Source organism: Natator depressus, chromosome 1, assembly GCF_965152275.1.
Source record: "Natator depressus isolate rNatDep1 chromosome 1, rNatDep2.hap1, whole genome shotgun sequence".
Taxonomy (NCBI): Eukaryota; Metazoa; Chordata; order Testudines; family Cheloniidae; genus Natator; species Natator depressus.
Window position 1 is genome coordinate 154,245,803 of NC_134234.1, and position 27,618 is coordinate 154,273,420.

General features: G+C 41.0%; 1 protein-coding gene across 1 annotated transcript; it reads right to left on the bottom strand.

Moving 5' to 3' along the window:
- PWP2 (PWP2 small subunit processome component) lies at positions 1–27,490 on the bottom strand. The gene is made up of 21 exons (XM_074969270.1): positions 27,378–27,490; positions 26,531–26,643; positions 25,104–25,198; positions 24,630–24,729; positions 23,832–23,975; positions 23,072–23,207; positions 22,385–22,611; positions 21,102–21,245; positions 19,342–19,412; positions 18,045–18,181; positions 16,015–16,163; positions 14,524–14,671; positions 12,814–12,964; positions 10,964–11,144; positions 9,600–9,747; positions 8,428–8,536; positions 7,539–7,604; positions 6,691–6,909; positions 4,370–4,520; positions 1,616–1,690; positions 1–1,454 (listed from the first exon to the last, which is right to left on the bottom strand). The coding sequence occupies exons 1-21, from the start codon at positions 27,393–27,395 to the stop codon at positions 1,304–1,306; spliced, it is 2,733 nt and encodes a 910-aa protein (XP_074825371.1). The 5' UTR covers positions 27,396–27,490; the 3' UTR covers positions 1–1,303.
- Positions 27,491–27,618: the final 128 nt, after the last annotated feature.

Below are 27,618 nucleotides of genomic sequence, written 5' to 3' on the forward strand. Positions count from 1 at the left end.
TAATATTTGTTTTATACAGTTGAGTCATACAAACTGATTTTGTGTATATCTAAACATTTTTGATGCACATTTTCTCTGTAACAGTTTTCAGTAACTTTTTGCCAAGTGTTGAGAGAGAGAGAGAGGAAAGCAAACCCACCAAAACAGAATTTAATAGAAGATCACTTGTGATTGAAACCAGTCGTAATCTGTGAGATATTCTTCACTAATAGAGATCTTTTAATATATTGCATGGGAGACGTGCATGTTTTTTCCATACCCAGAATATCAAAAAAGTAATTCACTGGTGCTCATGTTAACTCACATTTAAAGCAACTGGGAGACCCAAACCTGCAAAATCCGACATCCTAATGAACCCTGGTTGTACTGTTTAAAAAAAACAAACAAACAAAACAAAACAAACAAAAAAAACCAAAACAAAAAACAGCTGTCATGTTAAAAAGAAAAAAAAGAAAAGAGAAACAAACATTCAGATATTTATTGTTCTTCTGATTTGGTTACATAGTGGTATAAGTTGCATTCAACAGGCTAGAAATTTCTGGACATAAATCTTTACTGCAATACCTTGATCATTAACCAATTAAATTCCTTGCAGATGCTGTACTGCACAGAATCTTTGCTCACATATTTGTTCAGACTATGGTGAAACATTTATCTCAAATATTTTTCCTTTTTTTGGGTAATATTCAGCTTAAAGTTTGGATAATTTTAGAATTTAGCAAATTATTATTATTATTGTTTTATTAAATGCAACTGGGATAACATTTTAAAATGAGTTGAGGTCAATATGCAACCCTCCAAATATTTAATGAAAAATGACACACAAAAATGACTAAAAAAAGAGTTTAATCCAGGGGCACAGAAATATTGTGACAGCAAAGGCTTCAGAGAGTGATTTGCAATGCCTAAAATGCCTGTATATTTATACAAATTTTATCAAAAATAAACACACAAACAATATGTTTACTTGTGCTTTTATCTTTTTTGACAGATGAACACAAGTATCTTCTTTGAATTCGGATACAAATCTAACTGATCACCTTTGTCCTTGCTCCCTCAGTTACGGGAAGAGGGAGGCCACAAGCCATGTTTTAGAGACTCTATGGACTACACTTTAGCTATCCTAAATCGAACCAGATTCTGTACCTTTGCAGATTACTCCAAGCCTATATCACAACATATACAAAATAAGCCACTATGAGGGCCACTTAATCTCAGTGAATACCACTGGTGCAAGTGATTGTTTCTGTAGGTCCCCAAAAAACAAAAAGGAATAGGAAAATTAAGGGAAAATATGTTGTCCTTATGATTGCGTGGTTGCCTCTTCCATAAGATAATCACTGTTAGAGTCCTCCAACTCCTCTTCACTCACTGATGTTTCTGCAGGACGTTTCATGCCCCGTTGTTGTGAAATGGCCAAAGCATATTTAATATTACAGCGATTCCACTCACAGCTGTAAAAACAAGTCACCAGAATACAAAAACGTTAAAAGCTAGGTTCTGCTTCATCTAAGTACATCACACTAATTTTCCCTCTCAACATTCAATAGCCTTAAGCTTTTGTACAAGATTATGGTTTAAGTTTTAAAAATATTTAAAGGACAGCAATACGTACAGTTTAGAAACATCTTCAAAGTGACGTTGGATGCTCTTCTGAAGGAACTGAATCATGGGCAGCAGCTTCCCTGACCTATAAAGGAGAAAGCAAGCAACTAACTGTGTAGCCTGTATTTATACATGGATTTCTAGAATCCTTTTTCAACATTATTCTTCAAATAAAAAAAACGGTTATACTGTTAGCTCATTTTTACATATCAATGTTCTAAATCTAAAATATCACTGAATAAAAGCAAGTGACCTTGTAACTTTGTGCTGTGTCCACCAATAAACCTGTGTACAATTTTAGCTCAGTACAACATATGTATGCAATTTATTACTCATGTTGCTTCAGCTGAGTTAGTCAAATGCTTCTCCCTCCCCAGCACCAATGTAGAAATCAGCCCCAGAAACCGTTCCATTCTGAGGTCAAATGACAACTTTTCAGAGTTGATTCTGTTTGCTATAATGAAGAAGTTGACTCAAAGTATAAATTCCAGGAAAGCAAGGCAGGAAGTTGGACTTTACAAACTATCCACTACTACTTTGTAACAAAACAAAAGAAAGAATCAATCTTCCTTGCCATTTCAGATTCATTAAATGATGGCATGATGTGTGAATAACTACTCATTCTTCACCCCACATCAGCAAGGAAAGGAATACATAATCGCTTCTTCCTCTGGTCTACGGTGACTCCCAAATAGTAGTTGGGAAGAGCTGTCAGATTTTTAATTTGCCCAGTGTCCTCATTCCAATTGCCCAAAAACTCTAAAAGAACGCTGAGCTGAAACACTCATATCTTGTCTAATTGCCTGAAAGGAACTAGGCAGGAACGCAGAATACAGAAATCATTACACTGCTTTCCAAAAAACTAGGGCTCTCAAGTGATTAAAAAAATTAATCCCCATTAAGCACGAGATTAAAAAAATGTAACTCGATTAGTCATAGTTTTAATCGCACAATTAAACAATAATAGAATACCATTTTTAAAAATATTTTTGTAGGTTCTCTATATTTTCAAATATAGGCTAGGGCAGGGGTTCTCAAACTGGGGGTTGGGATCCCTCAGGGGGGTCACGAGGTTATTACATGGGGGGTCACGAGCTGTCAGCCTCCACCCCAAACCCCGCTTTGCCTCCAGCATTTATAATGGTGTTAAATATATTAAAAAGTGTTTTTAATTTATTGGGGGGGGGGTCGCACTCAGAGGCTTGCTATGTGAAAGGGGTCACCAGTACAAAAGTTTGAGAACCACTGGGCTAGGGGCTAAGGGCTTCAGTCTTCAGCCCCTCTCGGGGTGCGGGGTTCCAGCCCGGCTTGGGGCTCCAGCCCTCCCCCCCCCCCCCCCTGCTCGATGCCTCCCTCCCCACCCAGAGGTATGCGATTAATGTGTTAATTTTGTTTTCAGTTAATCACAGGTGTTAACTGTGATTGACAGCCTACTAAAAACATAAGCAAAGTCTACAAAGTCAGCATAATTAGGTATGAAGCACTGCCCAATTGGACGTCAATTACATGAAATGTAAATAATTGTTTAAGAACAGTGTTCCCACAAGTCTTCTTACAGCTCTTTATAGCTTTATGCATTTAGCACCTAAAGCTAGAAGTTCAAACAAAGTTCTACCTACAATCTAGGAGAGCCTTCTCTGCAACTGTACTGTAGGATTCATGTTGTGTCTCCCAAATACTCACATTTCAACATATATTGGTCATTGGGAAGTCATAATAATCAAGTAACAGGTTTCAGAGTAACAGCCGTGTTAGTCTGAATTCACAAAAAGAAAAGGAGTACTTGTGGCACCTTAGAGACTAACCAATTTATTTGAGCATAAGCTTTCGTGAGCTACAGCTCACTTCATCGGATGCATGCTGTGGAAAATACAGAAGATTTTTTTATTCACACAAACCATGAAAAAATGGGTGTTTATCACTACAAAAGGTTTTCTCTCATATTCCCCCCCCCCCCCCCCCCGGCTCTCCTGCTGGTAATAGCTTATCTAAAGTGATCACTCTCCTTACAATGTGTATGATAATCAAGGTGGGCCATTTCCAGCACAAATCCAGGGTTTACCAAGAAAGTCTGAGGAAACCAGGGGGGGGGGGGGAGGAGGAGGAGGAGGAGGAGGAGGGAATAATAAACAAGGGGAAATAGGTTACTTTTTATAATGACTCAACCATTCCCAGTCTCTATTCAAGCCTAAGTTAATTGTATCCAATTTGCAAATTAATTCCAATTCAGCAGTCTCTCGTTGGAGTCTGTTTTCGAAGTTGACTATCCTTCAACAAAAAAACTTTGAATAAATTGGTTAGTTTCTAAGGTGCCACAAGTACTCCTTTTCTTTTTGCGAATACAGACTAACACGGCTGTTACTCTGAAACCTGTCATTGTAAGGAGAGTGATCACTTTAGATAAGTTATTACCAGCAGGAGAGTAGGGTGGGGGGGGGGGGGGGAGAAAACCTTTTGTAGTGATAAACACCCATTTTTTCATGGTTGGTTTGTATAAAAACATCTTCTGTATTTTCCACAGTATGAATCCGATGAAGCGAGCTGTAGCTCACGAAAGCTTATGCTCAAATAAATTGGTTAGTCTCTAAGGTGCCACAAGTACTCCTTTTCTTTTTTTAATAATCAAGTAACTTTAATTGGGCTGTATGTTTCAATACAGAATCTCAAAGATAGTTGCTGGAAGCCTCTTAACTGTCTCTCAAATATTTTAAACTTTAGCCTAAAATGTCAAATTTTCTGTGTTTTGATTTTCAAGTCCACTCACCTTGTTTTTAACTTCTGTCCATGTAGCATCAGCAACCGCTGAGCCCAAGTAAGATAGAATTCCAAGTGACGAGATGTCTCAAAGGCAGAGGCTAGAAACTCCAGCACCTTTTCCACATACAGCTCTGGGAGCGATGAGCAAACAACATCAACTGTTTTTTAAAAACAAAAACAAACAAAAAAAAAAACCCATCAAGCTTTCAACTGGAATTATGGGGTGTGACGAAAGGGAAGGAAAATTGAGGAGACGCCCTTTCAGAGACTATCCCAGTTCTACTATTCTGCATCACTGGACAGGAGGTAATCTGCCATATTGTGATCATCACTTGCCAGTCCTTCAGAAAGTAAGTTACTCCCCTCTGAATCTTCCAACCTCCACAGCACTTAAAAGCAAGATCCTCCTATCTACCACTAAAACAGGGTCTGCCATGACATTTATTTCCTATTAAAACTTCAACTACCTTCACCTTCACTCCACCCTTTCCCTCTCTCTGCACATCTAGGCTCTGGCAAAATCTTGCTGCTTCTCACTTTATAGTAACTGCCATAGCAGATCAGACCAGTGCTCCATCTCATTGAGTGTTCCTGTTCCCAACATTGGCCAGTATAGGATGCTTCAGAGGAAGGTACTAGAATAACCTTCCCACAAAAGAAGTTTCTTCATAACCTCTGTCTGTTAGTAGATTACAATGCCCTGAAGCATGAGGATTTATAACTAAAGCTATGCTTCTGTCATGGAGGTTGCGGCTTCCATGATTTTAAGAGATGTCAGAGTTCTTTGGCTTCAGCCCCGGGTGGCAGGCCTTGGGCTTCGTTACTGGATTACTGTGTGTACATTTCCATGATTCATTATTTCCTGCATCCTGTCCATGACTTTAATAAAAAGACCCATGCCAAAATTGTAGCCTTATTTATAACCCTTCCAAATAAAAGTCCAATCTAATGTAACTCTGAATTTTCTCATCATTCTTATAAATGTCTAATCCCCTTTTTGAATTCCCCACAAGCCCCTGGACTCTCTGATATGTCACTGCAGTGAGTTCCATGGCTTAAGTATAACAATTCTAAAATCCTACCATTCCTCTTAGTCCCTATTGTAAAACCCTGGTTCACAGCATGGTTCTCCCCCACCTAGATTGGATTCTCTCCAGCCGTCCCGACTCTCCCCTCTTTCCAACATAAAACAGATACAATAGCCTTCCTCTTCTACCACCACCACATTCCTCCCCTACCTCCTCCTTCCCTGAATTCCTTTTCTATCTTATAAAAAGAAAAGGAGGACTTGTGGCACCTTAGAGACAAACCAATTTATTTGAGCATAAGCTTTCGTGAGCTACAGCTCACTTCATCGGATGCATCTATCTTATGTATCTTATGCATCTTTCTACCTGAAATTCCAACTCCTTATCCTCAGCCCTAAGGCTTTGCCTCCTGCCTACTTTTCTGACCACCACCCACCCCACCCTGCTCACCCGTGTCACTTCCTCCCATTCTTGCCTTTCTGCCTTTTTCTATGCTGCTCCTCACACCTGGAACAGTATTACTTTCTGGATGTGACAAGCATCCACTCTCCTACACCAACGCAAAAAATCTGCATCATTTGACCACTGACTTCTGTACTCTACAGTCTTCTTCCTTCCTTGCCACACCTCATTCTCTACATAAAAATATCAGCACATAAGATATATTTACTTTATGACATTTTTATTTGAACACGTTCAGTCTCCTGTTCCTATGTTTATGAAGTTACATTTTAAGCTTTTTGGTTCAGGAAAATTATGTCCCCAAATAAGTGATGATTAATTAGCAGTATGTATGCACTGTAATGTATAGTAGTGAAATGTGCCTTTTTTATTATATACAATAAGAACAATGACTTCTATAGCCATTTCTATTCAAATATCTTAAAGTACTTTGTGATCCAGGAATTAAGCCACATATGAGCCCTGTGAGGTGAACATTATCCCCATTTTACAGATATAAACCTGAGGAACAGAGAGGACTTACTTGTGCAAGGTCAAAAAGGAGAGTGGCAGAGAGGAAATAAAATAGAAACCAGATTTCTTGACTTTCAGTCTTACCTTCAGCTGCAAGACTCTCTCCCCCTTCCTCTTGAGACACATCAGTACTGAGGTAGAAATGACTAGTATCCCGAATTAACACAGCCTTCCATAAACATGCAGTAGGCTTGCTGTATTGTAAAATGTTTGGTAATAAAAGGAAGTTTAAGGGCTACACTCTGCCCTCAGACTTCAGCTCAAAGGGGGTTACACAACTGGATTTCAAATTAGGTTAATTATACTTTATGGAAGCCCTGCTTACCTTCATTACACGGTACAGTCTCTATGACCTCCTGAATTAATTTCTTCTCATTCAGCCGGAAGGCCATGACAATGGCCATGGTGTACTCCTTCTGACTCAGCACTTTGCGCACACTGCTAGGTGTGATGTCAATGTCCAACTCAAATGGATCAAAGATTAGTCCGGAGTCTAGTGAGTAGATGAGAAGGCCTTCTGTGGTGGTTGCTGCCCAGCTTCGCCCTAAAAGAGAAGTGGCAGTTGATATTTAAACACAATGCACTTGTTTTTTTCTGGGGAGCGGTGATGAACATGAAGACTGTTTCCCATGCTTGCTTAAAGTGACTTGGGAAAAGGTGGGGTCTCTCAATACTATAGATGGTTTTATTGATCAAACATTGTCTGTGAAAGGTGCCAGCTTTACAGCACGATGAACTTAAATCTTCTCGTTATCTAGAACACAGGAACAACGAAGGCAACAATAAGCCCAATACACAGCACTGTAATGTGTTCTGGAGGGATCACCACTACGAACAAGAAATCAGCCCCTCTTCAGAGAATGCCAATAAGGGGACCAATAAGTGACAATATTAATAACAGTGGTTTCTGCGAGGTGTTTTCTGTGCCTGGACTGAGGCCACCAACTCATTTCACATAAGCCCCTGGAGAGTCACTGAATGACAATGTCTTTATGTCACCCTAAATCTGGGGTGAATTTGAACTAATGACTCAGAAATTAGAGGCTCACATCTACCAGTTCTCACCCACTGCTCAGTCCTTCTGCAGTGTGTGTGTGTGTGTGTCGGGGGGGGGGGGGGGGGGAGAATGGGACTCAACATTACTGATAAACTACATTTACAGTTAACACCCACCAGTAGGAGAGAAACGGAGGCATGTCACTCTTATCTCTGGTTTAAAGTGCCGAGAACTCATGTCACCTGAAGCAAGAAATGAGAAGCAAGTCATCAACACATCCAACTAAATATTCACACTGGATCTGAACCCTCACCCTGGAGTTACTGTTGGCGAATCAGCAGAAACACCTCTGACAAAGGAACACTGAACCATTGTGTGACAGATTCAGGATTGGTGGTATGGCGAGCATGATAGATATTGGTAAGGTGATAGATACCAACAGATCACTTAAAAAAAATCCTGAGGTATCAGATTTCTTTTCAGCTCATAGGTTACTTTGCTATTTTCCTTATCATCCTGTTATTCTGATCTCAAACATGAGCAATACCAATGTGCCATGTTCCTACTTTGGACATGATGTTCATCACACACTCAAATGTAATCAGTCATCTTGTATTACAATAGCCTCAGATGAGAACAGGGCCCTGTTGTGCTCCACACACGGAGACAGTCCCTGCCCCGAAGAGCTTCCAGTCACAAGACAGAAAGTGTAAGAGGAGAAACAGACGGAGGAAAATGACTTGCCCCGAAGTCATAAAGCAGGTCATTGGCTGAGCCAGGAACTGAACTCCAGTCCGAGTGCCAGCCTTGTGCTCTACTCACTAGGCCACAGTGCGTCTGTTTCCTATAACCTCTATGAGAAAGTATTCAACAACAGGTCACTGATTATTACATCTGCACAATGTTTTCAAACTAGCTTTAACAATTTTGGCAGGGCGGTGGATATGTCTAATAGCACCACCCCTTGTCCATCCCACACTGACCCAGGGTTGAAGGTTTTTTTATCCCATGAAGCCAAGGGCAAAAAGCAGTGTTACTAACAGTGGGATTAAGAACTGAATTTACCTCTCTTTACACCTGGAAGAGCAATGGCAACACCATCCTCATCCCCAACCCCATCATCAATCAGCGCCATGCTGCCAAATTCAGTCATTTTCCTACGATCCAAGTACTCCTGAAAAATAGTCATATTCCATTTGTAAAATTGCTTCTCCTCTCCAACATAACATGTTTCCTTATACCTGAAGAATACACATATAGCAGAGGTCCCCAAACCGTGGGGCGTTCCCCGCTAGGGAGGGAGCAGAGGAACACTCGGGGGGCATGGCTAGGCCCCAGAGCAGGGGGCCAACATGGGTAAGGAGGGGGGCACGATGTAAAAAGTTTGGGGTCTTCTGATGTATAGAGAGAGTTCTGAACAGGATTAACTGAGTAATTCACAAACATTTAATGGGTTAGCCCAGTCGCCTAATGGTTATTGTTTTGTACTTTCATCCAAGAGTCTCCTTCAACTCCTGGAAAAAACTGAAGCTTGCAATACTGTGGGGTCCATGCTCAGCCATTGATGAGGGAGGGAGTGCCCCTCAGTTTACCTTACAACAACCTCTACTTGATTTAGGAGTGTTCATAAATGGGTTTCAAAGAAAGTCCAGGTCAGACCTCCTCAGAGAGTGGCCATGACAATTCAAGGTGAGGAGAATGAGAAGTTGAGATCTAAGAGCTCCTAGCAAGATGGGAAGAGTGATGGAAGATATTGCAATACTGCAATTACTTTTAAATTAACTGAAAACTGTTGCATTTGGCAATACTGTCAGATTACATTCATAAGTCGAAGTTTTGTGCCAGGCCCTCCCTCCCATGCTGCATCCATTCTTTGGCACAAATATGTTGTTCGCAAAGAAAATTATTCAGTACAAGATTGTCAGTAATTTTAAAATCTCTCACTCTTGAAATGCAATGTAACTGCAAGTTGACTTTACTATCATTATTGTCAAGAAATTTGCACTTTCAAGACCCAAGCACTTTGGCTCTTTTTGAGTTTCTTGTAGTCCAGTAGTTACGCAATTTTACTCGCTCTTTTGGTGGTTTCACCTGTGACTGTCTCCTACTCAGTACCAACAAAATGAACTCCCACTTAAGTAATAAAATATTCCTAATGCAAACCTCATTTATCAGACACTATACCAAAAACAAACACAGTTTTAAAAAAATAAACAAAAACTGAGATAGTCACTTACTTCCATTGCATCTAAGGAAAGATTACATGAGATTTCAAATTTCTTCATAAGAATCTGTTCCTTCACATGATAAATACAGACAAACTTTGATAATCCTCCTGCCAGAATAGACTGGCCATCAGCTGAATAACACAGAGTAGTGAAAGATCTGAAAAAATATATAATGCATAATTTCACCCCTACTTCCGAGCTTTGAGCAAACATCAATACAATGAACCAAAATTGCTATTGAATAAAAGAAAACCTTTTCTAGTTTAATCTTCCACAGTCATTAATTTAATATGTTTAATGTACAGAACAGTTTTGACATGACTGAGTACTTCTCAAATTCTTTATTGTGAATTATCACAATGTAGATTTCAACAGATTTGTTGGCGTACTTCCCTGCCTCACAGAGTGTTGTGAGGATTATTTAATGTTTGTACTACTCCACTTGTAATACAGCCATGTCACGTCAACAGCAAAACAATTCTCGCGGGCTTTTCCATCAAGCACACTTTTCTTTCCTCTCAGACATGCAATTTTGCAATCCCTCTGGGCTTGAACCACCCTTAGAGGGAAGACAAACCAGCCTCTGCTTAACAGCCCATCATTACCATACACTCCTGCAACTAGGCTTTACGGGTTGGATGTGCATCAACATAAGTGAGCAGTAAGCCACGTATGAGACAAATATCCACTACAAAAGGTTTACTTTCTTCCCAAAGGTCTTCATACCTGTCTTATCTGCAATTAAAATGATTCAGAAGAGCCAGAAAAAATTACTATTAAATGATGAGCTCTATTTCGAAGACAGCAGCTGACTGGTGTTCACAACTGAAAGTTACATAATTTTCAAAGTGTTATTGCCTCAATTTTTTGGCGTGAGGGGATAAAAGGAAAGATTTCTTAACAAAGGCATTCCATACCAGGTGTGCTCATTGTTTGAGAGATTTTTTTAAAGTTGATCGTTAATAATGCATTGATAAAAATTTATACTGCCTGGATAATAAAACCAGCAGGATATCTCAGATTACATCTTCTGAAATGAATCACCTACATACCAGCTACTCACAAAACTGTAACTGTGTATGCCTTTTACTGTCACTGATAAATGATGCACAGCATGACATGAAATATGATATAAATGAATCAAGTTTAGGAGAAAGAACAGATGCTCAGGATTTGATGTATGAGTGACTCTGAGCTGTAATGAAGGTACCAAAAAAAAAAGTCTAGAATGAATGGACAGCACACTTGAGTCAGAAGATATTCAAGTTATTTAAACAATCTCAGAATCAAGATATTCAGATGTCAGCTAAATTCTGAAACCCTCACAAAAAGGGTTGCATTTCTTGTCATTGCTACATGAACATTTTACATACTTTGACTTAGCAGCTTGTTTGGCTGTTATTTTGTCCAACTCTTTTCTTCCCATCTGAAGGTCGTGTCTTCCTTCAATTGATCCAGTCTGCACTGCATTTTCATGATCCCAGAAAGTTATCTGTCCATCCAGGGTAGCAACCGCAAGCTCATTGCCATCAGGGCGGAAATCAACAACAAGAACTGCAGAGAATTTGGTCGATGAATAAAAATGTACTTCAGTCTTAACACATTTTTTCTGGACTCTACTAAGCAAGATGGAGAATAAGAGGGTACACATTCCCATTTTTATAACAAAACACAATGTTAAGATGACAAAAACCCAGGAAGCTAGCACCAAAGGCTTTTTGAGCTATTGACGGTTTCCAAATACTATGAAACAGCAGCAATGAAAACTACAGGCTGAAACTGGCAAATAAAATGCTTACTCCTGAAGGAATTCTGCACCAAAAAAATTTAAAATTCTGTTCACAGTATTTTAAAATGCTGAAAATTGTATTTGTCAATAAATAAGTGTGGAGGCTCCAGCAAGGCAGTGGGGAGCACAGACTACTGGCTGCACAAAGATGGGAGATCACCTTGCAGGACACCCCCCCAGGACATGCACTCGGCAGTGAGGCTGCACCTGACCCAGCGCAAGGGCCAGACCCGCCCCAGAGGTCTGTGTCCGGTGGGGGAGGGGTTGGGCTGCAGGGTGATCTTCCACTTTCCAGTGTGGCAGTGGGGAGCAAAGGCCACTGGCTGCACAGTCTTCACATTTATTTATTGACAAATAAAATTTGCAGAATTTTAAAATACTGTGAGCAGAATTTTTAATTTTTTGGTGCAGAATTCCCTCAGGAGTAGCAGGTGAAGCAACTCACCAGGGTTAGCAGCCCCGCACCAGGCGTGGGCAGGCAGGCTCAACCCAGGCTTCAATGCAATGGATCAAAGTATGGAGGGGCTCAGTGTGGGGGAGATCAAGGTGGGGCAATCTGGGTGCGGGGGATCTGGATGCACAGGGCTCATTGGGGGGTTCTGGGTGCAGGGGCAATGGGACTCTGCAGGTAGGTCCAGGTGAAATTAGTTGGGGCTCGGCGTGGGTCCGGGTGCTAGAGGAAAGGGAGTGTCGGTATAGCTGGTTGAGGTTCAGTGGGGTGGGGATCCAGGTGCAGCGGGGATGGGGCTCATCGGGGTGGGGGTTCGAGTGCATGGAGAAGTCTGGGTGCAGGGTGGTGGGGCTCAACTGGGGGTGGTCTGGATGCAGGGGTGGGGCTCGGCAGAGGGGTCTGGGTATGTGGGGGGGAGAGGTTCCAGATGCACGCGGGTTGGGCAGATCGGGGAGCAGCTCCCCATACAGTGACTCCTTCCCCCCACAGCTGAGGAGAGATGGGGGCAGGAAGCGGGGGGGAGGGTGTGCAGAGCCAGAGGTTTCTGGGGGTGTCTGACCCAGCTGCTCCGTGGGTCTGAGCATGGGGGCATCCGGATACACAGGGATTGGCGGATGGGGGATGGACTGACTTGGCACCCGGTGGGGTGTTCCCAGCCTCCACCCCGGCAGTTACCTCTCCGCTGGCTGCTTCAGGTGCCCAAAACAACGCACCCATGCTGCTAGGGAGGGGTGCATGACCGATCTTGCATCTTCCCTTTGCTTCCCCATCAGAAAGTCATTTTTCTGCAGGGAAGCAAAGAAATCTGCATGGGACATGAATTCTGCATGCGCACAGTGGCACAGAATTACCCCAGGAATAAATGTTGACCGACTGACCTCATCAACTACAGATATTCTCAATATATTTTTGATAGAACAATACCTAAGTTCATACATAACTGCCTCTATGTGACAGGTTAGACAGAATGAAATGAAATTTACCATCTGAGTTCAGTGTTAGTGTCTCCTTGGTTCTCCAGCTATCAAACATATCCCAGAGTCTGACCGTTTTATCCCAAGAGGCACTAGCTAAGATACTCTTCATTGGGTTAAAACACAGACTACTGATGGGACCTTCATGGCCTGATAAGACCTAATGGAGTAAGAAAAAAATAATATGGAATAATTAAATGAAACTGAGTTCAACATATAAACATGTGGCAAAAACTGTGATTATGTCTACTAGCCGTGGACACCCTTACTACATATATTTAGGAGTATATTATTTTTTCAACGCAAGGGATGTTATGCATGTACATTCCTGTGTACAGAGATGGGAAAGGACTTCCTTTGGATCTTAAAGAACAGGAAACAGAAACTAGGTAACAGAATTCCGTAATACTCGCGATTTTGTTTCCTCTGGTGAAAGACGATCAACTTAGAATTCAGAAATATAATGGATTTTTTTTTTTTAAATGTATAACTAACTAGCCAGAGGAATAGATAAGTAGATCATCTCTCTGGAGATTAAGGCTGGCCTGCTTCTGAAACCATTTCACCATTTGCTGTTTTCCGAATCAAAGTCCCTGTTGCAATTCTGATTGAAAGGTAAGCAATAAAAATATAAAAAATACTCTATGAGCACATCTGTGGTTTCACATTTACATTCATTCCAATTAGGAAAGGAAATTCATTTCACTTTCTTTTTTTAAACCCCCAGATGCAGAAACAGGTGTCTGAAAAAGAGGCAATACTGGAATACAGGACTTCCATTCACTTCTGTCCCAACAAAATTCATCTGCTATCATTACTGACCTGCGCTCAACAAGCTACTCCACAGTCAGTCAGCTGGGTTTTTTCACCTAGTTTGCTTTCACATTAGTGTGGATGTTTAAGGCGTGGCCATACCTTTGTCCAGTAAGCAAGTGGAAGGCATGGAGGTGGTGACCATGCCCCTTCACAGTCATGTCTTTCCATAAGTAACACACCTCTGAGAAGAATCCAGAATTTTTAAGCCACAGTGGGAAATTTAACCTCAAACTTTTTCATGAAAACCACAAGCTTCTTCACTTCTATTGCTCCCAGCCTGCTGTGAGCAGAGTATGGTCCAGCTCTGCACTGTAGCAAGAATGTCCTCAGGCTATTTTCTAGTCTTGAGATTCTTCCTACAACTTCTACGTCATAATGAAGTGGACAACACAGGCTGAGTTCTTGTCCAAAGAGGTGATGGTGGGCATGGAGAGGAGAAAGGTTCTCAGCTGCTAGTGTTGTGTTCAGTCTAACGATTCTGCAAGGTACCAACTTTAATGTAGTCAGTCTATCAGCCCTCTTTCTGGCTGTATACATCTTCCCTCTTTCCCTTCAATAAGAAGTCATTTATGCACTAGCTGTGCTCACTCAGCAGCCAGAAAAGTCCAGTAGGCTTTTCCTAGGTTGCTCTTACAGTTAGCCACTCAAGAATGCTGAAAACTAACCCTTTCCCCACAGACACAAATGTAGCATGGTCCAGAGATACCAAGTTATAGATTGCCGGGGGGGGGGGGGGGGGGAGGAGAGAGAGAGAAAAGGCTAATGTGGGTTTATACATATAGCTGCATCTCCTCCACAACACATAACCCTCAGACAGGGTTAACTAACCTAAAAGATACTTAACATAACCAGAGTGCTTTCTATGTTAATTGTGAGTGTTCTAGAACAATCTCAGTTCCTTACATCTAACAGTCTGCCACTCTGCATTGACCAGACAAATATGTCAAACGAGTCCTGGGAACCAGCTGAAATAATCTCACCACTGGAGTCCACCGCTAAGCAAGAGAACTGGGCTGGTCGTGGAGAAGTGAAGGTGCGGAAATTGCGATATCTGTTGTAAACAATATGCAAACATGATTTAAAAATATATATATTTGTATAGGTCTAAACAATTAAAAAGCATTAAGAATATCATAGAATCACAGAATATCAGGGTTGGAAGGGACCTCAGGAGGTCATCTAGTCCAACCCCCTGCTCAAAGCAGGACCAGTCCCCAATTTTTGGCCCAGATCCCTAAATGGCCCCCTCAAGGATTGAACTGACAACCCTGGGTTTAGCAGGCCAATACTCAAACCACTGAGCTATCCCTCCTCCCAAAAATTATGTTACAAAAATTAAAGTATTTCACATTTTAATATTTTATATATTTTTTAAAATAGCATTTTAAACCAAGACGTGTAAGAATTTAAATCTGGAATATACTTTGCAAAGTTACTACATACAGAAATTAAAATAGACATCCAAAAAAAGACACTTTTGCTCAACCAGTGGAGTTATGTATGACTTGTTCACTATGAATGAGTTCAAGACTGGCTCAGGGACTCCTCTCCAGCAAAAGCTGGACAATTTGTGAAGATGCTATTTTTTAATCTCCAAAAAATATTCATGTTCATCTTTGAAGATGCTTGTTTTTTTTTTTTTAATATACACACATCTATCCTGTGAATGATGGAGTAGCTCGCATGTGTCCCTGTACACATACCTTCTGCTGAATGATAGGCAACAGCTATGCCCATATGTTTTATTAGTTTCCTTTACTGAGTGAACTAGTGGAGATGTTCCTTTAGACACATGGTCTTTATCAGTTAACTGATTTTTGAAGCCAGAGATTATGGATTCTCTTACTGAACTGTTAGCCTCTAGGTAACAACTGTGGTGGCCAAATCTCTGCACCTAGATCCAGTCTCAGACAGAGTCTCTTATGTACAGAAGGGTGCTCTGAGGCACAAGGATAAAGGAACAACAGCCCATAATTGTGTAGTGTTGGCATAGCCTATGGAAATAATAGTTTTCTTTGTATCCAAAGATGCTTGATGATGCAAAAAAATACAGACTAATCAAGTTTTAAAAAACCATCTATTCCAGATGCAGAATGAGGATCTAAAACAATTCAATATTGCATCTCTCCATCAACCACCAGGCATGCTGGCTAGCTAATTCAGACTCTCTACCCTACTGCTTCACAATATCTGTTTTCACTTATTAGTCAAAATCTGATAAACTCACTTTAAACCTATAAAACAGCACTAAGATTTGAAGAGTGAGAAGGTTTTATGACTGCTGGGGACTGTGGTTGGCAGTATATTGTATTTAGAAACTAGGAATGAAAACACAAGATCCTGATAACCTTCGGACAAAACTGGGTGATGCACTGAGGCTTAAAGAGGATTTACCTGTGAAGATCAAAGGCTCGCACTGTTCCATCCAGGGAAGCACTCAGAATGACATAACCGGTGGAGGTAAAAGTTACAGCAGAGATGCTGCTGGTATGCTCCGTAAAAGTGACAAAGCAAAAGCTGCTACTGGTGTTCCAAACTTTCACCTGCAAAAGTAGTAAGAAAAGCCCTCTAAGAATTCCTGTATCATAAACTCACACCCCAATGAATCATAGAATCATAGAATATCAGGGTTGGAAGGGACCTCAGGAGGTCATCTAGTCCAACTCCCTGCTCAAAGCAGGACAAATCCCCAGCTAAATCATCCCAGCCAGGCCTTTGTCAAGCCTGACCTTAAAAACTTCTAAGGAAGGAGATTCCACCACCTCCCTAGGTAACGCATTCCAGTGTTTCACCACCCTCCTAGTGAAAAAGGTTTTCCTAATATTCAACCTAAACCTCCCCCCACTGCAACTTGACACCATTACTCCTTGTTCTGTCATCTGCTACCACTGAGAACAGTCTAGATCCATCCTCTTTGGAACCCCCTTTCAGGTAGTTGAAAGCAGCTATCAAATCCCCCCTCATTCTTCTCTTCCGCAGACTAAACAATCCCAGTTCCCTCAGCCTCTCCTCATAACTCATATGTTCCAGTCCCCTAATCATTTTTGTTGCCCTCCGCTGGACTCTTTCCAATTTTTCCACATCCTTCTTGTAGAATGCTCCAGCATAGCTTCATTACTTCATTCTGAAAGCCCAATTCTGCATGCCTTACTCACTCAGACAGCACTCCCAATTCAGCCAGTGGGAGTTCTGTTTGGGAGGGAAGAATGCAGGATCAGGCCTTTTATTTGTAAAATCTCAGTGAAACACATGCAAGGTGAAAATCTGATTAAAGCTGGTTGAGAATTTTCCATTGGAATGATTTTCGGACAGAGAATTCACTTTACACAAAAACTAAATTTTCCACAGATTTCAATTTTGGAAGAAAATTTCATTTTTCTGTTGGAAAACTGTTCCCAGCTCCATGGCTTCCCTGTTCCCGAACAGGGTGAGAGTTACCCTGGAGCTGGGGCTCCTAGGCCAGGGAAGCCCAGCTCTGCAGGCAGCATAAGATACTTTTTGAAAAGATCAAATCGTCGTTTTGACTTTTTCTAAGGAAAATTTCAGAACTCCCATTCTGTGGGAAATTTGATTTTTCGTTATGTTTTAGAATTAATTTTCTCATTTTTCAAGTTTTGTAATTTCCCATTTCCAGTCAGTTCTAAATCTGATTGGCAGCAGTGGGGCTATTTTTCTTTCCCAGCCCCAAATTTCAGAGTGGAGAAAACTGTCTATATTTCAGATATATAAACTGTTAAGTCTCCAGACCATAATTAGAAAAGACAATGGCCCCTTTCAAAATCCAAAGCCTGGCTCTCTCTCTCTCTCTAATCTACAGCTTCAATACAAGTCTCAACTATGAGACACTTTCATTTTTCTTTTAAACAGCAACTATCTGGAGTGGTACATCTGAAAAAATTGTGTTTAGGAATCATATCTTTTTATAAAACTTATTTTGGATTTATTCTGAGACTGGTAAACCCCAACTGTTAGAATGGCTTGGTGGATGTTTCAGAATTTTGGATAACTGAGGGTCGTCTGTACTGATACACCATTAATCCACCATCTCTGCTAGCGTGTTAATGTGGACAGGTATTAGGGACACTACTATCAAGCCCACACTTTGGCCTACTTTTTTCTTTATGCTGCATTGCATCTACAACTGTTCCAAATCAAATTCTTAACTGCTAGAAACTGTAAGTAATGCAAGCACATCCCACAAGAACATCCCTACAATAACAAACCAGAATGTAGAGGTAGTGGGAAAGTAAATTGCTCCTAGCTTCCAAAACACATTTACAGGCACTGTGGCCAAAAACATTATTTTTAAAATTATGAAAAATGATGTGTCCGTTACAGTAACAGTGCTCTCTATAGTGTATTCAGACTTGTACCACTTGCTATACTTTTGTGAGCCAAGAGTTTTTAATAACTGACTGACTTACTTTCCCATCATCCCCTCCAGTAACTAAGTATTGCCCATCTGGAGAATATGCCAATGAGACCATACTGTTGAAATGGCCCTGCTGCTTCAGCACGTAAGACTCACTTTGCCATTCCCACACCAGCAGCTGACCCAGACCTGTAAACATAATAGAGGAGAGGACAGGTATGTAATTCCGACTCAGTGATGGGGCCCATCATATACAGGCTACATACCATACTTGCATACAACATCCTTCCCATTTATAAAAAAATCATGTGCATACAGATAGCCTGTGTTATGTATGCATCCACCCTAAGAGAATGCACAGTGGTTGATTTCAAGATCAAGGTGACAGACTTTCTGCAAATGTCAGCAGTTGTTACTTTGACTTAGCATTCTTATTGCTTTGCCAAGCCAATACTGCTACTGTCACTGGCAGAAGACAGATGTGTCCTGATGAGCAGCCAAAAAAAGATGGAGGAAAACCATTAAAAAAAATCACTAGAAAGAGAAAAAATAAAATAAAAATAAGAACACACACAAGCTTGAAATTGGTCTTTCCTGTGAAATAATTTTTTTTTAATCTTGCCTTTAAGTGAATCAAAACTATATCTCAACATTACTGAAACACAGGAGAGCTAATGTTTACCAAAAGCAGCCAAACTAATGTTCTTATTGGTCTGGCCAAGGAGTTACTGCATGGAATATCAAATGGCTTTCACTCAATCCCATGCACTCGAGAAGGTTTCTAAGAGAGAGACATCCGTTGAGAGTGGGGAAGAGTTCAGCTTGCATGGCGGTTGGTTATGGACTAGACTTGCAGCTCAGAGTTGGAGGAGGTTAGCTGGTGCATCCATTCAGCCATAATTTATAGCAAAGGAAGACATTTATATCGGTGAAGAGAGATGCATAGAGGAAGAAAGGTAACCCAGAATAAAGGTAAAATATAACCTATGCTCAGGCTGGTGTCACAGTATTCTCCCTTTAGAAGGATAGTCTTAGCAGTCAGGAACTGGACTAGGAATCAAGAGATTTAGGTTCTATTCCAAGATCTGCCACAGATTTCATGACTTCGGGCAAACCACTTAATCTACGTGTTTCAGTTTTCTCATCTGTGAAATATTATTTCCCTACATCAGAGGGATTTTATAAGGCCAAAATCATTAATCTATGTGACATACTCTGATAGTATGGTGATGGGCCTATAAAACAACAAATAAAACTTTAAAATGTAGGGGTCAGGCAGGACAAAGAAGAACTCACACCTGCAGACCTGCAACATATTGCCTTAGAAAGGCAACCCTTGAACTACAAACCTGAACATCCAAAAGCAATCCAGTCACCAGTGCAGTTGATAGAAATAGTCGCAATCCTCTGGTCTGAAATACTAAGTGAAAAATGCCAAGAAATATGTAAATTGAGGATACAGAATAAAGGAACAATGTAATTTGAGAAACTGGGTTTTGATTTCCTCTATTCAAACAAGTCCTTTGATTTTCACATTCCTATGAAATCAGAAATAATGAACACATATCCTCTAATAAATCTAAAGGAAACCAGCAAAAATACACTGCCTAGTCAGCATTGGAATAAGTTAGGCCAGCCCAGGGTTTTGGATCAAGGACATATGGAGCCACTTTCACAGTAATGCAAAAGATGCAATGAGAGTTTCACATTTAATTCTATGTTAAACTGAAAATGCATCACATATTTTGATCATGAGAGCCAAAGTTCCCATTAGCACAAGAGGACAAATTCCGTTGTAGTCACTGGAGTTGGGTCCACTTATACTAGTGGCAAATTTGATCCTAAGAGTCAAGGAAGCAGTAGCTAAAAGTGTTCTCTGACCCCACTCAATATACAGGACACAGCCAACTATGTCCCAAAACATGCCCATCACTGTGCTAATTGAATGGCATCAGAGAGCCATAGGTATTGTAGTCCCAGTAATACAATTCCACAGACTGAGCTAGCAGGAACACACAATATTTCTTCCTTCTCAATATTTGTGCACATCACTCTCATCTCTCAATTCGTTCCCACTTAATGTCTGCACAACATTTTGAAGAAGTAAAATGTTGTACAAGTGTTAAGTATTATTTAAAGATTAGGAGTGTAAATGTATTTCAATACAAAATGACCTACAATTGAATCAATACACTCTTCCTAATCCCATCCAATTTTTTTTTTTAAAACGAGTGTGGATTTGAAGTGATTTGTACAGAAATTTTTATGTGGTTTTTAAAATGTGTTAAATGTATTTCACCACAGACAAAAACCACTGCCACAGTGCTTAAATGCTGATCAGTTTTACAAATTTCCACCATTTCAATTCAAGAAACTTCAATTTATCAAAGGATAGATAGCCCCGAGCTAGCTGTGGAGCTGTAATTTCTTCAGATACTTTTCAGACTTCTTATGGGATAGAAGGAACAAAAAATATAGTCCAGGGTAAAGAGAGTATAAATTTGTATTTTAAAAAAAGCAACTATGAACTCGAGCAAGGAGCTACTTAGCGGTACAAGATTAAAATTTACCATATTCTAGAAAGATCTACTTTATTGTAAATGGACACTGTGCGTTCATTCTTTACACATCCCCTTTTTAAGTTTAACACACCATGCTACATAGCAACCATCAAAATATAATAATAATATTCATCTGCTATATCTTTTTTGTCTTAAAAGCACTTCAGAAATGCTATTTATTAATACCCTTGTGGGGTAAGTAATTAAGTAATATTCTCATTTTATACAAACAAAAACTGACCTAGCTGTTCAGTGACTTGGCCAAAACCATAAAGAGGGTGTGTCAAGGCTTGGATTAGAACTCAGAGGAGTTCCTGGTTCAAATCATGCCCCTCTTTAATAAAGCAATGAAGTGGAATTAAATGGTTTTATTTAATCTGTTAGACATTAATGTTCCTATTCAAATCAGTGTTGCTTCATAATTCCAACTCATGACTGAAATGCCAATTACAACACCCAGTGGACTGTTCAAGACTTTCACACCATGACATTCTTCCTTCAGCATTAGACACAATGACCCACTCTAGGGCTTGTACAATTAAACTAACCTTAAGGAATGGATGAGGTTGAACTCTGGAAGCTCATGTAGGTGAAAAATTCCAGAAGCAAAACCGGTGACTAGAAGGTGCGTTTTCTTGTGATAAGCTGCAGATGTCAGGTTATTAAAATCTCCTTCTTTGTTGAAAAAGTACCTAAATGCCAAAGAAAATAAACCAAAAAAAGCAATGTGAAGATGACTGACAGGTGTACTTTTGCAATGACAATGCAAGATAAGGCAAGTATGTTGGAGGTGGTACCACAATAAACAAACTAAAACACAGCAGTTCTCCAAGTTGCTTATGATTTACATTTTGCCTTATTCCTCTAGCTGAACCACTCCTCCCACCATGGACACTAATTTACAGCTGTTACACTAACATAATTTAACAGACATTGCACACGACTATACACAATGAAAGACACTTAAGGTTAACCTCAGAGGAATTAAACTGTGGATTTTCTTTTGGTCACCTAACACCAACATCTGTGGTTTCTATAAATTAAGTGGTTATTATCCCTGTATTCTTTAAGATGATTCTAAATGAGTAACTGAAGCACTGGAATCATAAATACTGCACTCTTGATACTGAGGTTTATATTTTTGTAGCTGTAGTTCTTACGGTGTTGTATTTGATGGCATTCTCAGGGTCAAATAAACGTATGTTTGAATGTTATCCAACAATTGCATATTCCATTTAAAGTTTCCTTATACTCTAGGACTATGTACTCAATAAATAAAATGTCTCATTTGAAAATGTGGCACTCCTTCAGAAAGGTAACCCAAACTGCTGATGTCATCTTAAAGATACCTATCTTCTACAGAAGCTAATGTCACTGAGCTACAATTCAGTATTTTGATGTCAACCCATCTTTTCTCACAGAAATATAGCTCCACAGTAGCAGAAACTAAGCATCTATCAGTACCGCTGCAGATGGCGTGCCCTGGACCTCATTACATTTCCTACGTTTTTAACTTTTGATAGTAATCTTTTGTGTCATCAAAAAACAAGAACATTGATTTAATCCTTGGCAGATGGAGGAAAATCTTCTATTTACTCACCAACTGCATAAATCACTATTCACATGCTCAGGGTACGATAGAAATGTGTTTTATTGAAGGCAATTATAATAGGGTTTAATGACTGAAAGCTGGGTAGCGCTGTCCACTAGCTTCAAGTAAGACAAGGTATATTAACATAAAGTGAGCAGAACCCATTGCAATGAATCCCCACTATGCCTGTTATATCTATCTATCTATATATATCTCTGTTATCGTTGAAAGATCACCTACTTTGCAGCACGTGAATATTTCACTTTGTCTCTCCTTTCTCGTTCATTTGTAGTGGCTTTTCCATGAATCTCCTCACCCTTGTGCTCTTCAATAAACTCTTCACCCAGGTCTTTCATTGATTCATTCTTATCTTCAGCTCTGTCCTTGGGAGGCCTGGGCTTCAGACCATCCAGGTCTGTATCACACTGCCACACACACAGAGCCCCGTCCTGGCTAACTGTGTACAGCTGGAGTATAAACACACACACACACACATCTATCATGACCATCATACAGCCCTATGGTTCCATAATCTGCTGAATTAAACAGCATACCAGCCCTCCAAAAACTGGATTAGGGAGTAGCAATACTTACTCGATAATTAAGGTTGTAACCAGCTTCCACTATAAAGCATTATTTTAGTGCCCCTACACATTTGGCTTAGAAAATTCATTTACCATGAAAATTGTAAGATTTACTCTGAAGACAGAGGAAAACGTTTCGACAAAGTCTAAACACAATTTGGCAAATCATGTTTGAATTACAGGACATTAAATAGCCTAACAGGTATTTTCCATCAGTAATTTCTATGAACACTTCATTGGAATACCAATGCAATAGAAATTCAGTATGGTTATCTACAGATGGAAAAATGCTGGGCCAATTTTAATGTGAATATTCAAATAAGCAGTGGGCTTGCTTACATACATCTAGACTATTCTCTTCAAAGAAGCAGGCTACGATTGCATCTTTATGCCCTCCCAGAGAGTAATAGATCAGGTTAACCCATCGCTCAGCTCCAAACACCCACGTTGACATGTCCTTGCTACCGACTGCAAAACACCTATAAAGAAAATAAAGGGGAAGTTAGATCAGAGCATGGGTTCACAAATTTTTGCACTGTGTGGACCCCATTTTAACAGAGAGGTACAGATATTCAATAGGTGATTCGTACTGGACAGATGTTCACACTACAACTGATTGCCTATTCAATGCTTGGCATCCCTGCTAAGACAGACAGTCAACTACACTCACTCCCTAAGGATCATTCCCTCTCTGGGGAGATGGAGACCCATTTTAAGGGACAGTTGTACCCTACTGCTGCCCAAAATGTGGCTATATTCTATGGATACGTACTCAGGCAGCTTTTAAAAAAACAAAACAAAACAAAAAACCATTAATTGTGAATAAATTTAAGAACATACACTGAGAAATTGAGAAATCAAAGGGAGCCTTCAAAGCCAATGAAAGACTTGAGAATTTGGAGACTGGACTACAGTGCACAAACACAAATGAAATTTCTATTGGAGCAAAATTTTAGGATCCAACATATATACTATCCTTAATAATGAACACCAAATTAACAATAGAGTGGGATTTGCAAGAACATCTTGCAATAAAGAGCAATAAAGTGGGATTTGCAAGGGAGCAAGGAGCACAAGTCCCATTGACTTTTGTAACTACTTACTTTGAATCATCAGTCCAGTCAATACATGTTGTTTCATCATAGGGACCATAGTAAGTTTTGTCCAGAACAAAGGCATTAAATTCTCGCTTCTTCCCAGGAGCATGGTACATAAGAGCAACATTGTCCTTTGTGATCACAAATTTCCTATCACACAGAAAATGAAGAGCAAAATTATACAGAAAACTGAAGGAGCAACCAGTCCTTCCATGCCAGAAACAAGAAAAATACAACAAAACAAAATAATATTAGAAAGGGATATTTCTTGTGTGATGAAAGGATAAATACGTACTATTGCTACACTGGTAAAGACAAAGTCCTGTCATGTAAAATACATCACCTGCGTATACAGCACCCCCCACTCCAGTAAATGTGTGTATATGTATAAATAGAGTTTGTGTATTACTTCCAGAAAGAAAATTTTCATTAAAATCAATTAAGATTGCTCAAGGAAAACAAAGTGTTAAAAGCAAGGAAATGTCCATAGTTAAGATATCTTTTTTCAACATACCTTTACCCTCAGCTTTTGACCACTTAGAGGGGCAGAGTCTGCCCCTATACAAATAAGTCTCATACATCTCCAACATCACTCAAGATCCTACAATGCAAAACCTTGACTTCAACCTCCGCAGCATCACTATGTGCATCTCTTAGGTACCTGTGCACCAATGAACTTGAATTTTCCCATGGGGAAGTGCATTATGAAGTCAGAGTAAAGTTTCCTTGACTGGCCTGTTTTTAATTAACTACAGCTTTCATTACCTACACTTTAAAGTTGTTGTTTTTTAAGTTCCTGTTTACCTGCCATCTGGGGAAAAGCAGACACAGTGCACTGGCTTCTGAAAATGGAATTGATGTATTACAGATTTACTGATCAAATTGACAAGCAAGGCAGCTCCCTCTGTAAGGAAGGAAGGAAAAGGATTACTGAAACAGCTCGACACTCTGAAGAAACTAGGTACATAGATTTATTTCTTTTTAAGCCAGACATCTTTTTTTTTTTTTGGGGGGGGGGGGGGAGGTGTAGTACACGCCTCTCAATGTAACACCATTTTAAAATATTAACATACTAAAACTGAACAAAATTAAAGAAGCCACATTATGGTTCAACAACAACTTTGAAAATTCTGAGGAAGAAATTTATGTTTTCAGAATTAAGTTTTAGTCAAATGTGGCTAGTTATGGGTAAATATTATCATGTTTAATAAAATGGACTGTCTTCTGCAAACTGTAGTTCTCTGACACACCTTGAGGAACAAAAAAAACCCCAAATACCTTCATCAACTAATATGGCAAGACTTCCATCTGGAGAGAGCCCCACACAGGTGATATTGTGCCGTGTTGCCAATGGTAATGTTTCTGACTTATTACTAGAGGCAAAGAAAACCAATAAAACAACATTAACCACAGCAGCGTAACAGTGCTCTAATGACTTCATAATATACTAATGCTTTTCATTTTCAGAGGACTAGGGCTTGATTTCTAGTGCAGGGTAAGCATGGGCTGGGAGTGGTACGGAAACAGGGTGCATAAACCCTGAAATTACTTCACACTGCTCAACAATAACCCCTGTAGATGAATAAGAAGTGGCACTGAATGGCATGCTGCCAAGTGCTCAGCAGCATGATGGCCACAATGAAGACTTTTAAAGATAGGAAGGTTAAAAGTAGAGATCAGGGACACCAAGACTCCCATTTCCCACAGAATAAAAAAAAAAAACGCACAACAGAACTGCACAGGGATACCATACAACATCAAATGCATATTGATACTATTGATTGTCTTTACTCATTGTTTTATAATACTTTCATTTGTACAGCTACTCTTCTCATCGATCCACACATATGAATAGAGCCCTGCAAATGTGCAAATATCCACATCCGTGGATCCAAATTTTACAACAGAGCCCTGCAAATCTGCAGATATTCGCTTTATATCCACAGACCATGTTTGCAGATCAGATGCAGATACAAATTTTGTATCCGCGTAGGGCTCTACACATGAAATATGCATTCTCTGATATCTCCTGGCAGCCTATTATATAGGCTTGACTTTTTTTTTTTTAAACTACTGTAAGGGAGTGGTGGTGTTTGAGAATGCTAATCATTCCAGAAACCTCTGTATCAGGCAGATTGTTCCCCTTCCTCTCACCAAGATACTTTTCATTTGAGAAGACTACTATACACACTTTTATTTTGGAAGCCTGCAGTGCCTGTGCACTAAGCAAAATCTTCTACCTCCTTGTCAGTGATTAACTTGCCACACACTAATTCTGTTCTATTCAGGTTCTCATACTATCATCTACTGAGCTCCTTATACAGCCCTTATCTGTGTGCCTCCCAGTCTTTAATGAATTTTATACCACCACACGGAAATAGAGAAAACTATTTTACAGACGCACAGGTTGATTTCGTGACTTGCTCAAAGATGCAGATCAGTGGTTGAGCTAAGAACTGAACCCAGGTCCCCCAAATCTTAGTCCAGAACCCTACTCTGTCCACTAGACTAGCACAGCTTTCCTACCATTTATCCCATGCCCATCGTTATGGTCATATCCAAATGCTTCACTATCCAGCATCGCCAACCCCAGTTCTGTGCCAGCCTTTCAGGAGCTAAAATGAAGATATGTGATTTATACATAGTCCAACTGGACTATTGCATCAGTTAGCAGGAGAGGCACTGTGCAAGCCCAGGTCACTTACTTTTTCAGGTCAAAGACGGTGACTCTGTTCCCAATGGGGCTGATGACGCAGTTACCATCTGCGGTGAAATGCAGGTTCCCACGCCGATAAACAGTGCCCAGCAAGTTAGAGAACTTGGGAGAGAAAGGAGAGGGTGCTCTTACTGGGGGCTCAACAGGAAGGCACATTCCAGGGAAGGGATGCTGAAAGATCAGGGTGGGGTAGTTACAATCCCCAAAGGGGGAGCTCAATGTACTGGAGGAGCAGGCAGGGGTTCAGAGAGGTAAAGAAGGAACAGTCATTAAGCGCTCAGAGCAAGTGTGTGGGGAGCATTGGGGCAAACCAGGGAAGAATGCATGGGGGGGGGCGCACAGTGTAGAGCGATCCTTGCAACAAGGGATGGGTTGTTCCCAGGACTCCAGGTGTGTGTGTGTGCGCGTGGGGGGGGGCGCTCTGCAGGGAACACGGTAGGAGGTGTATGGGGGGTAGTATAGGGAGAATTCATGGGGAGATGCCACAGATTCAGGGTGTTTGAGGGGGCAGCTTTGGGGCTCTGCAAGGAGCACAGGGTGGGATGTGTATGGGGGGCAGTGAAGGGGGATCCCAGCGACTCAGGATGTGTGTGTGTGTGTGGGGGGGGTGCTTAGGGCTCTGCAGGGGGCACAGGATGGGATGCGTAGGAGGGGCAGGGCGAGGGATCCAGGGGGGGTTCCCAGGGCAGGATATGGGGGGAGGACTCTGGGGCAGGCTCCCAGGCGGCGGGGGGGGGAGGGGTGTGTGCAGGGGCGGCTCAGGGGCAGGGCCCAGAGAACACCACCCGGGGGGGGGCACTCGGGCTGTGCCGGTGACACGCGCGCCAGCCCCTTACCCTGTAAGCGAACTTCATCCCCGCGGCAGGGCTCGCGCTGGCGCCAGCGGCTCTGCGTCTCCCTGCACGCGGAAAGCGCGTGCGGCCCCTCGCGCCGCGGGCTCCCTCACTTCCGGGTCACTCAAGGGAGGCGGCCCACCCCACAAGCGCCCCCTGGCGTCCGGGAGGGGCAAAAAGCCACCGCAGCTCCGGGGAGCAGCCCTACGCATGCGCTTCCGGGCGTGTGCGCAGCGGGGGGGAG

Coding starts and splice junctions, on each gene's coding strand:
- PWP2 (XM_074969270.1), bottom strand. Junction 22,612..23,071: donor TTGAAGAGAATAGTCTAGAT/GTATGTAAGCAA, acceptor TTTATACTCCAG/CTGTACACAGTTAGCCAGGA. Junction 9,748..10,963: donor AAACAAGCTGCTAAGTCAAA/GTATGTAAAATG, acceptor ATATTTTTTCAG/ATCTTTCACTACTCTGTGTT.